The 12494-nt window shown below is 45.5% G+C and overlaps 1 protein-coding gene across 4 annotated transcripts in view; it reads right to left on the bottom strand.

Annotated features, from left to right (window-relative positions):
* The window catches only part of LOC309348056 (enoyl-CoA delta isomerase 2-like), a 35441-nt gene extending 23681 nt beyond the window's left edge, over positions 1-11760 (bottom strand). The window contains exon 1 of one of the 4 annotated variants that reach the window (XM_081873133.1): positions 11662-11760. Coding sequence is in view for 3 of the 4 variants with exons in the window: in XM_081873130.1 (XP_081729256.1) it covers positions 9495-9580 (86 nt within the window). In the remaining variant the exon portion in view is untranslated. The other 3 variants (XM_081873132.1, XM_081873131.1, XM_081873130.1) reach the window with 3 other exon arrangements.
* Positions 11761-12494: the final 734 nt, after the last annotated feature.

Genomic DNA, 12494 nt, shown 5'->3' with positions numbered 1-12494 from the left:
CTAGATGACCCCTAGGTCCCTTCCAACTCTACAATTCTATGATTCTAGAATTAGGTTAACTGTTGATGACTGGCCCAAGGTCAGTGAGTTTCAAGCCCACTGGGCATTTGAACTGTGGTCTCTGATGCCTGGCATTCTAGGCACTACATACAGGCTTGAAAATTACAAATTAATTTGCCAACTTCTTATTTTTTAAAAATACGGTCTCTTTGCAGGGCACAGGAGCCCCTACCAGGACAGGAAGGGTTTGTAAAGAACTTAGCAATTTGGCGGTGGAGCCAGGACAAAACTTGGAAGTTTCCTGGTTTTTCAGATCCTAAGTACAGTGGAACCTCAGGTTAGGTACTTAATTCATTCCGGAGGTCCGTACTTAACCTGAAACTGTTCTTAACCTGAAGCACCACTTTAGCTAACGGGGCCTCCTGCTGCCACCGCGCCGCCGGAGCACGATTTCTGTTCTCATCCTGAAGCAAAGTTCTTAACCTGAAGCACTATTCCTGGGTTAGCAGAGTCTGTAACCTGAAGCGTATGTAACCTGAAGCATATGTAACCTGAGGTACCACTGTATTGGTTACCTGACAAGACATGGTTTTATTGTTCTGACTCAGGAAGGTAGTGGCTGACTGACAACCTTCACTGCAAAGTGTGCTAGGAACCGGACAAATAACCCTCCAGCCACAGACACCGTTAACTAAAATGGAGTTCAACAGCTCTTGAAAGTAGCCTTTGTGTGCATTCTGTGACATTCCCCAGAATCACCTACAGAGACAAAAAGTTCTGAGGCAGAAATGTTCTCGTGCAAAGGGCTCCCTGAGGACAGCAAGTTTGAAAATCATTAGCATAGAAACTACATGGCGTAAGAGTAAATGGTGGTTGTGAACCCTGCATTTTCAAGTGAGGTACATAAGTTTCACTCTTACGGCCCCAAATATTGACAAAACAGATGCTTAGTGCTCTTGAAAGAGCAATTTTGGATTCCCATTGAAAACAAACGGCTCAATTCCCCCAACAAATCTAATCCTTAAGAAACTCTTTCAGCTCTAACAAATGAAGCAGTAAAGACCCCATTTACCTGCTAGTTCTAGTATAACACTACATGGTCCATTAGTTTCCCCCCTAGCAATTGTATTCTCGGATCACCCACTGCTACCGTCTTCAAGATGAGCTCTGTAAAACTCCAGTCTTCAAGTCACAAGACCCGAAGCAGGCTAACTCAGTTCAATAGAACCATTTGTGAGTTATTTACTTGAAGACTATACAGCTCCCTGTTTATAGAATAGATCCAAAGTCCCTGAAAGGCACTCAAAACCATTGATTCGCAGTAGGGGTTTGTTTTTTAATAAAAGGTTTTTTTTTTGTTTGTTTTACAATCAAGAGCATGATCGTTCTCAAATCCATTCTAAAAGCAGGTTTCCTTTGCACTTGATCCTTCCCACCTTCTGTTTTTTGTTTTAAAGAGACCAAACCAACAAACGGGGTGCTGAATGGGGGGGGGGCATCCGCACGGCACTTCAGAATGCCCTGCGGCATGCGCACAAGGTGCAGGGCGTGCTAACATCATGTGTGCATGCCACAGGGCATACATGCAGGGCATGTTGTCGTCATGCAGCCCAGGCTGCCTCAATCACACAGGCAAGGCAGCGCACACGCCAACATAGAAAATAAATGGCGGCCATTCTATGGTGCAATTCACCCATGGATCACTATCCACCAGTTGAAGCCCAACACTTTTAAGCAGCACAGTGGTTCCTCGGGTTAAGTACTTAATTCGTTCTGGAGGTCCGTTCTTAACCTGAAACTGTTCTTAACCTGAAGCACCACTTTAGCTAATGGGCCTCCTGCTGCTGCTGCGCCGCCAGAGCACGATTTCTGTTCTCAGCCTGAAGCAAAGTTCTTAAGCTGAAGCACTATTTCTGGGTTAGCGGAGTCTGTAACCTGAAGCGTATGTAACCTGAAGCGTATGTAACCTTAGGTACCACTGTATCTCCAGCTGTGTGCAATACTGAAAGGACAATGCTTTTCTGTTACATTTGAGATCAATAATTCTCTGTCCCCCGAGCACCTCAAACAAACTGAGCACGTTGTCACTAGGGTGGCCAGGTGCCCCTGTCATGCAAGTTACACCTGCTGAAATTCCCTCTTCTAGATAACTTTTGCATCTGGCTGCTCTCAAAATTCCACTATGAACCTGTATGCGGTCTTATGGGCAGATCCTAATCCTTGCATCATCACCAATGATGTTCAAAAGTCAGAACTCTTTAATTGTTGCACAAAGGTATGAAGTAACTATGGAATTACCCTATAGTGGAATTCTAAGGAGATGTGACTACTACAAACATTTAGGATCTGGGTGGTAGTCTACAGTCCTGAGTATATGACATGGAATAAATGACCATCCAAAACCCAGCATTAGAGAGCTCATGAATCATGCAGTACATCTTCTTTGCAAAAAAATCGTTCTTAAAGCATTCCTTCACTTCGCAAAAGACGTTGCACGCCACTTTATCTGTATTCACACTGAGCTCTTAGTGCTACATTTAGCACTGGAAACGTTGTTCCTCCTAGATGGATTGCATGTGCCACATTCTAAATGAGCACTAAACTCATTAGTTCAACCTTCAAGCAGTTCAGTGCAACACGGCTACTACGGTCCCTACAGCAGAACCTTCCAATTAGCTCAGTCAGGGAGGGCAGATATTCATGATTAGATCAATGGGTTTGTGTCTCTCGTTGCTATTTTAGAAGGCTAGAGAACAGCTTTCGCGATTCTCTACAGTTAGGAAGGCAGGCAGGAGGGGATAGTTAGCGGGAACAGGAAAGTATGCGGGAACACCACATACTAGTTAATTTTAGCTCCCATTTAAATTTGGAATGGCTTAAGGCCAAACTATCTGTTATATGCAATGGTAGCCTGATGGCTCTTCATTAACAGGAGAAGCTGCCTTAGAAGGAGGTGATTTGAACCAGAGAAATAACAGGCAAAGCATTCTCTGAAAGTGGCCTTTTCAGTCAAAGGCGTACCTAGGCTCCCTTGTGCCCCCTTGGCAAGGAGCTATATCTGCGCCTCCCCCAGGGGAAAAAATGCTATCCTCCAGTGGGCAGGGGCCAACGCTCCCCACTGCGTGCACAAAATCTACAGTTGCTTAAGGGCCAAGGGAAAGGCACTCTGCACATGCTCAGAGACTCTACTACAGTTTTGCATCTCCCAGAGTGCAGACCAGGCACTGAAAACAGTTGAGCCCTGGCCCAAATTCACACTTGCTGCCCCAATTCTCATGTCTCTCACTGTCCATCAGATTCCTCTTCTTCTCACTCTCTCACAACCATGTCCCTGCTCCCCGTTCTTTGCGTGCCACTGAGCGTACCTGGAAGAGGGGCAAGATGGAGCCATCTGAAGCCACACGCTTCACCCCAAGTCTCCTGAACCAGGGGAGTTCAGACACCTTGCTTCTCCTCCCGGCCACCCTTCCTCACCTGTCCTGCGGGCCAACCCAGCTGGTGGTTTTGGTGGCGTGGTCGATGTAGACTTTGCCACTGTAGTTGCTAGGTTCCTCCCAGCCCTTGGGCAAGGGCAACTCCTGCCTGGGCATCTTGCCCACCGCTGGTGGCTGCAGCTGACAGACACGTGGGCCAAGCCTAGCAGCGACCCCATGCAAACAGCTCAGCAACCCCCAGCCCAGCCACTGGCCTGGCAGGCTGGGGCCAGGACACTGGCCTGGCCAGGACAGCTTTCCTTTTATACCTTCTGGGCTCAACGAGGCATGTGACCCTCCCCTGTCCTGAGCCTACTCCACCTTAGGAATCACACACCTCCTCCCGGAGCTAGCGGGCCCCACCTGGGCTGTGGGTCCTTGCTGGACTTCCTTCAGAGAACTGACAGCTATAAGTTCAGGATCACTGAAACCGCTTGAAAGATCTCACCCACAAGTGTTGGTGCTGACCTTTAAAGCCCTAAACGGCCTCGGTCCTGTATACCTGAAGGAGCATCTCCACCCCCATCGTTCAGCCCGGACACTGAGATCCAGCGCCGAGGGCCTTCTGGCAGTTCCCTCATTGCGAGAAGTGAGGTTACAGGGAACCAGACAGAGGGCCTTCTCAGTAGTGGCGCCCGCCCTGTAGAACGCCCTCCCTTCAGATGTGAAGGAAATAAGTAGCTATCTTATCTTTAAAAGACATCTGAAGGCAGCCCTGTTTAGGGAAGTTTTTAATATTTAATGCTGTACTGTTTTTAACATTTGATTGGAAGCCGCTCAGAGTGGCTGGGGAAACTCAGCCAGATGGGTGGGGTATAAATAAATAAAAATAAATAAATAAATAAATAAATAATTATCTCATGAGATAATTTTGCTCTCCTTGACATCTTGCAAGACTCTGATGAGATCTTGCAGGAACTCAGCACCTATTTCACGTCACATCAGTGCAGGACGGGGGCTCAACAGCTTTGGCTGCCCCGCCTAACAAAAATCCTGGCAACACCCATGTATGCCTCTGACCGCTCATCGTCATCCCACCATCAGTCCCCTGGCACTGAGCCTTCTTCTCCAGGGGGTTCCCCAGCTGGTGCCTCCCACCATCCCTCTGCATCTAGCCAGTCCATGACACTTGGCTATTACACCCATGGCATCTGGCCAAACCTGGAAGGAGAGGGAGAGAGAGTGGATTCACATGCCCTGGCCAGTGCCTGCCTCCTGTGGCTACAGCCATTTGGACTGTGAAAGCCTGGCCGCCTACTGGCACAAATGTGCACACATGCCCTCCACCGCCACAGGAAAGCCTTGTAAGTGGCCCAGGGGTGCCAAGAAGAGGTGCAATTTTTGCTCTCACCCCAGGCCTGCACTCTTGGTGGAGGCCAGCTTGACCAACCCCTAAGGTATGCCCGTTTCCAGTTTAAAGACAAGGGAGGTGGTTATCAGGCTACTGCTCCACACACTTGTGTACAGTGGTACCTCGGGTTACATACGCTTCAGGTTACATATGCTTCAGGTTACAGACTCCACTAATCCAGAAATAGTGCTTCAGGATAAGAACAGAAATTGTGCTCCGGCGGCGCAGCAACAGCAGGAGGCCCCATTAGCTGAAGTGGTGCTTCAGGTTAAGAACAGTTTCAGGTTAAGAACGGACCTCCGGAACAAATTAAGTACTTAACCCGAGGTACTACTGTAGACTGAAGATTTTCCCCAACCTTCCTTTTACTGTTTGCACTGATACGTGTTTGTGAACATGTGACATTAAATGTGCAGTAAGTGTGTCAGCTTAAGCAGCTTTTACAGCAGTAGTGCACAAACAGGTTCTTGCTCAATGCCAGCCTCAAGTTCTTGGCAGGGAGAAATGGGTAATTCTAAGGCTGTGTGCTCCATGACCTCAAGTCTATAATTTTTCTTCTTTTCCCTCTTTGTTAAAGCTTAAAAATAAAATATATGCTAAAAACCTGTTTGTGCATTGTGATTTGGAACACTGAACCCTACAATTACTTATTTTTCTGAAACATCTGTAGGTCTCCTTGCCATAATTAAGCCCTGAATTCGTAGCTTAAAATAACTTTGAAATTAGTCAAAAGACTACAATCACGGAAAATGCATGATGTTACTACAAGGAATCTGCGACTTGGTTTCTAGAAGACATTGAAGAGCTAGAGGCTGATAGGTCTAAGGCTCGGCTTGCCTTAGAAATATGATGCAACCTTTCCAGTTACTAAGATCTGCAGAAGAGGCTCTTTTGAGGATGCCTCCACCTGCAGAGGGCTGTCACTCCAACTGTGAAATAGAGCAGTGGTTCTCAAAGGGTGTGGCGTGTCACACTGGTGTGGCAAGGGAGGATGGCAAGTGTGGTGGGAAGATTCAAGGACAATCAAATAAACATTTAAACCAGAGTTTCCCAACCTTAGGTCTCCAGCTGTTTTTGGACTACAATTCCCATCATCCCCGACCACTGGTCCTGCTGGGGATGGGCGTTGTAGTCCAAAAACAGCTGGAGACCCAAGGTTGGGAAACCCTGATTTAAACATTTCAGTGTAGTATAGAATAGTATATAGTGGTACCTCGGGTTACAGATGCTTCAGGTTACAGGCGTTTCAGACTGCTAACCCAGAAACAGTACCTCGGGTTAAGAACTTTGCTTCAGGATGAGAACAGAAACTGTGCAGCAGTGGCATGGCAGCAGCAGGAGGCCCCATTAGCTAAAGTGGTGCTTCAGGTTAAGAACAGTTTCAGGTTAAGAACAAAACGAATTAAGTTGTTAACCCAAGGTAGCACTGTAGTATTATTTGTTTCTTTATTTTTCGCAGAATATGGATAATAATTATTTATAAAGAATATCTTTATAAAATGAGAGCAAGAGCATCAAGTGATACTGAGGACAATCCTAGTTGTGATCCAAAATCACCACTCGAACAGAGTGCTGGAGAATAGCATTGGCTATTCTTCTACAGTTCTCCACGGGATTTTCAACTTCAACAAATATGAATAATTCTCTGTGTTGAGGAGTTGAGAGTCCGTCTCAAATTAGACCTAATATAAATGAGATTACCCGGCAAAAGCAAGCTCACACCTCTCATTGAGTTTGTATACATATTTAAGGTAATTAATGCGAGAAGCTTGTTTGTAATTAAATTTTGGGAGGAATTCATGCTTTTTTGTAGCTATATTATTTTATACTTTCTGGATGTCTCATGATATTATAAAGGAATTGTGTTTTATGTTATAAATCAAGCACTGCCAGGAGTTGCTTCTTTTCCCCACCAATGTATTTGTTATCAATTAAAAAAAAATCAGTGTGGCACAAGCAGATTTTTATTCTGAAAGTGTGGCTCAGAGAAAAAGGTTTGAGAACCAGAACCACTGCTTCTATCTCTGCTTTTAGAAAAGGTGCCAAGTCACATATTTTCATTTGGCCTTTAAAATTTCCTAATGGTGTTGCTTGTTTAATGGTTTTTTTATTATGCTTTACTGTTGATTTTAATGTGTTTATGCTGTTTTGTTTTTGATTTGTTGTACACTGCCTTGCTGGGTTACAAAAACACAGTGTAAACCCATTAACAACAAATGATAAAGAAATAGCAGCAGCCCAACACGTACCGCTTAATAGTCCTGAAAATGTGTTATATTTAACGCGGACTGAACTGGTGCTAAATTTACGCCTGCAGCATCCTTCCCTCTTCAATGTTCATACTATCCCATATTACTTTACCACATTCAACAATCTGGATTGCTTACTTGAATCTGATTTTGATTTCTGATTATTATTTTTTGCGCAGTAAAGAAGTCAATCAGAAGTTGAAGTGGGTTTTGCAGGGGAATCATCATTTCCTGGCAAGATTCAGCTGCTCATGAATGATTCACCTCTCTTTCATCTCGGAGTAACTAATCACGTAAACAGCAGGGTTCTCTGTACTACTTGCTGGGTGAAGTTTACAGCTATGGAAAACAACACAGCAAGTCATGAAAAACTCAAGCTAATCATGAAAGAAAGTGGGTGTAGCTAAAGCATCCTAAAATTCCTTATTTGCATTGATAGAATAACAATATATTACGATAAGAAATGCTGGAATTACAGCCCCAAAAAAGTGTTGGTCCACCCATGGAAATGAGTTGATATCCTAATGTAGGCTCATCTCCGCTGGCTCACATTCCAACAAATGTTCAAGCTACACACGGATATTCCACTACTAAGGTTAGGAAAGCACATACCATTTAGAATCATAGAATCATAGAGTTGGAAGAGACCACAAGGGCCATCAAGTCCAACCCCCTGCCAAGCAGGAAACACCATCAGAGCCCTCCTGACATATGGTTGTCAAGCCTCTGCTTAAAGACCTCCAAAGAAGGAGACTCCACCACACTCCTTGGCAGCAAATTCCACTGTCGAACAGCTCTTACTGTCAGGAAGTTCTTCCTAATGTTTAGGTGGAATCTTCTTTCTTGTAGTTTGGATCCATTGCTCCATGTCCGCTTCTCTGGAGCAGCAGAAAACAACCTTTCTCCCTCCTCTATTTAATCCCAGGCTAATCTATTACAGATTCACATTTCTGCTCAGCTGCCATGCAGGTTACTTTTTGAAAAATTAACAGTGGAGTTGTGTTTTTTACCTGCAAACACTCCCCCCCCCTTCCAAGAAAAACAATATCATACCCTGTTGCAGATAACTTTCTTCAAAGTCAAGCTCCTATATACAAGTCAATGATGAATGTGAATTTCCAAGATTTTGGAGAATATCCTACTCTATTCTTAGGAGTAATGGGTGCTCCTCTGAAACATTACTTGCTACCCCGTTTGCTTACCAGATTACTTGTTGTGGTTGTTGTTTATTAATTAATTAATTCCTATTTATGAATCGCCTTCCACATATATACCTCAAGGTACATATAACATAATAAAACACCTAAAAAACAGTTACACGGAAACAGAATATGAAATTTAAAAACAATACAAAATGGACACCCATACTTTTTCAACCATATTATTATTAGTAGAGTGTGTGTTGTGTTTTTTTTGCAGTTGCTCTTGCAGAAACCTCTGTGCAATTATGTAAACCACTTGACAATTGCACATTAAAAACATGGTAAATATATTTTCACTCCATGAGGCTTTTGCCTGCAGCGGTTGCTTTTACTCGTGATCTCTGCAGTTGTTGTTTTAAAAGGATTTCATGTTGCATATTTGAACTGTTTTATTCTTTGTATTATAATATTTTGTGTGTGATGTTAAAATTGATTTAAGCATCAGAAAAAGGAGAGGGCAGACACATTCATTTAAATAGAAATAAAACCAAGTATGTGTTGTGCTAAAGTCCTGCAGGTGTTTTTCATTGGCAATGATATCCCATCCACACACTCGACAGAATCAGGCATGGACATAATCATACTGTGATGCTGCCATTGAACTCTTTTTAAATACAGTAGGACTAAATAGGACCACTGTCATACAGGAAGCAACAGACATTCTCCAAAGGCTACTTTTGAAAACTGAGGAACATAAAACGAAAATAGTAAGGACATATGGGATAAGGGAGTTGCACTTCATACCACTACTTACATTACAAATAATACTTAATTGGCAGCTATCAAACAGACACAGTAAGCCCTATAGTACTGAGGGGAATATATCACGCTGTACACAGCAGTTCCTCAAATTAAAACTTGCTAGGCGAAACGTTTTGCACAGGAGCCAAATCAGAGGCATTCACTTTTTGTTATCGCTGACAACACCTGTAGAATTTTTAATCTGCAAAATATCCCAGCAACAATCAGACCTCTGAAATTTGATCACTAGGTCGCCCTGACCTGGGCAGGGTGCTCAGCAAGCGCACAAATCCCATTTCAGCAATTCACAAGAAACCCTGCAAAGTGAAGAGGCCGCTCATGTCGTATAGGGATTTGAAACAAGCAGAAGCAGAACAACTCCCCAATTGTTTCTGCTTGCTCTATGGCTCCCAACTTAATGCCTGGGAGTTACTTAATGGGGATGAACCACACTCGGCACTTATTACGTAAGAAGAACCTGCTGGATGAGGAAGAGCCGGAGCTATGGGTGTGTGTGCGGCCATTTTTGTTTGGACTCAGATGAAGCCTCCAGAGGGGCGCCATTGAAGCTCTCAGCCTGTGCGTGTGTGTCCACAAATGTGCATAGGATGGGTGGATGCCAAACTGGGTCTTTGACCAGGGTGAAATAAAGCCTAGTTTTGCCCCTGGATGAGGCCTGCAGCCCATCTAATCCAGGAACCTGTTCTCACAGCAGCCCACGGGATACCTGTAGGAAACCAGAGAGCACAGCATGAGCAAGAGCACATTGCTGCCTCCAACGTTCCAGGTCATCTGAGGAAATTATAATGGACCCAGGCACTTTTTTTAAAAGGAGGGTGTAAGGCAGTTGTGGGCAGTGGGCCCCACTGAGGCCCTACCCATTGCCTCCCCCAGGTGCTAGGTGTCGCAGGGAGCCCCTCCCCCATCCGGGCTTAAAGCGGGTATTCCACTCTTATAAAACAATTGTCTCCCTGCTTATTTAATTTATATGCAGAATTCATCATGCAAAAGGCTGGGCTGGATGAATCCCAAACTGGAATTAAGATTGCTGGAAGAAGTATCAACAACCTCAGATATGCAGATGACACAACTTTGATGAAGTGAGGAGGAATTAAAGAACCTCATAAAGAGGATGAAAGAGGAGAGCACAAAATATGGTCTGAAGGTCAAGATAAAAAAAAAACCTAAGACCATGGCCACTGGTCCCATCACCTCCTGGCAAATAGAAGGGGAAGAAATGGAGGCGGTGAGAGATTTTACTTTCTTGGGCTCCATGATCACTGCAGATGGTGACAGCAGTCACGAAATTAAAAGACGCCTGCTTCTTGGGGGAAAAGTGATGACAAACCTAGACAGCATCTTAAAAAGCAGAAACATCACCTTGCTGACAAAGGTCCATATAGTTAAAGCTATGGTTTTCCCAGTAGTGATGTATGGAAGTGAGAGCTGGACCATAAAGAAGGCTGATCGCCGAAGAATGGATGCTTTTGAATTCTGGTGTTGGAGGAGACTCTTGAGAGTCCCATGGACTGCAAGCAGATCAAACGTATCCATTCTTAAGGAAATCAGCCCTGAGTGCTCACAGGAAGGACAGATCCTGAAGCTGAGGCTCCAATACATTGGCCACCTCATGAGAAGAGAAGACTCCCTGGAAAAGACCCTGATGTTGGGAAAGATGGAGGGCACAAGGAGAAGGGGACAACAGAGGACGAGATGGTTGGGCAGTGTTCTCGAAGCTACCAGCATGAGTTTGACCAAACTGTGGGAGGCAGTGGAAGACAGGAGTGCCTGGTGTGCTCTGGTCCATGGAGTCACGAAGAGTTGGACACGACTAAACAACTAAACAACAAGAGTGTATATTTAAAGCAGATGAATAAATGAGCAAGTTAAGTTAATTTGGATACACAGAAGATATTAAAAATTTAAGGAACCGCAGAAAGAGGGGGAAGGAAGTCAAGTTTTTGCAATGTTAAAATGATTTGTAAAATCAGTGATATGTATTAACCTGAAAAGCATAAATATAATAATAATAATAATAATAATAATAGCAGGACTTCCACACCACAGGCTGCCCCTTATTTCTAGACACACTTGATCCCTGGCATCACCACGCTTTGACAGACTTGTTGCATTTCCTTGCGTCCACAAGGTTCTAGGTTCAATCCCCGGCCTCTCCAGCGGAGAGCTGCGAGGGAGACCCTAGTCTGAATTATTATTATTACTATTATTATTATTACTTCTACCCTGTCCATTCCATCCACTCTGGGCGGCTCCAAGCGCGCATATAAACATCAGAAAACGTATGGAGAGCCTCTGCCAGCCAGTGCAGGCAACACGGAGCTAGATGAGGACCTACTAGGGCTGCTCTCCCTCCGCCCAGCTTCGCCAAGGACACGCCTGTGGTTCTCGCCCTGCAAACGCGGCGTTTCACCGGGTTGGCCTGGCAGGGAAGGAAGACTTGGAAACCCAACCAGACACACTCGCGCCCCTCCGCCCGGGACGAGCCGCTCTCACCTAACCCCGCGGAGCGGGCGGCGAGGGCTCAGCAGTAGGCCCCGCGTCAGGCGCTGGAGGGCGGCAGCGCCGCTGAGCATCGCTCGGCAGGGAAAAGAGCCGGGGAGGAGAGGAAGCGAGAGAGCTCCTACCTTGGCCAATGAGAGAGCGCAGAGGAAACCGGTTCTCCCACCCCGCCCCCCTTCAGAGAGGCTCGCTCGGCCCACGAAGCAGGCCGGGCCAGGCGGGCCGAGGCGGGGAGGAGGAGCCGCCGCCGCGCAGAGGATCATCCAGGGAGGAGCCGCGCCGGGGGAAGGCGGGCGGAGGAGGCCTGGCCGCGCGGTGGCGCGGAGAGGAGGAAGCGTCGAGGGTTGCGAGGGGAAATGCTGCCAGACCACGCTGGCTTATTAGAAACAAATAAGCAAACAAACAAAAACAAAGTAGTGGGGCAAGTTTCCCACAGGTTCTGTAGCCGGGCTGGTTTTATTTATTATTACATTATTACTACTATTACAAAATAAAAAAATTCCTTCCAGTAGCACCTTAAAGACCAACTAAGTACCCCTGGGTTAAGCTGACACTAATGGCTTCTATTCCGTCAGTGAGGGGAAATTCAGTGCTACAGTGGTACCTCAGGTTACATACGCTTCAGGTTACATACGCTTCAGATTACAGACTCCGCTAACCCAGAAATAGTGCTTCAGGTTAAGAACTTTGCTTCAGGATGAGAACAGAAATCGTGCTCTGGTGGCATGGCAGCAGCAGGAGGCCCCATTAGCTAAAGTGGTCTTCAGGTTAAGAACAGTTTCAGGTTAAGAACGGACCTCCGGAACGAATTAAGTACTTAACCTGAGGTACCACTGTATTCTCAAAGCAGTAGGGTTTGTTTGTTTTTGAAGGAAAACGTACACCTGGCCTTAGGCAGCTCCGCCTCTGCTGCAACACAAAAGTAAGGCAGTGGCGTAGCGTGGGGGGTGCAGGGGGG

Source organism: Podarcis erhardii (assembly GCF_964252035.2).
Source record: "Podarcis erhardii genome assembly, chromosome: 8".
NCBI lineage: Eukaryota > Metazoa > Chordata > Lepidosauria > Squamata > Lacertidae > Podarcis > Podarcis erhardii.
This window is presented reverse-complemented; position numbering and strand designations above follow the sequence as displayed.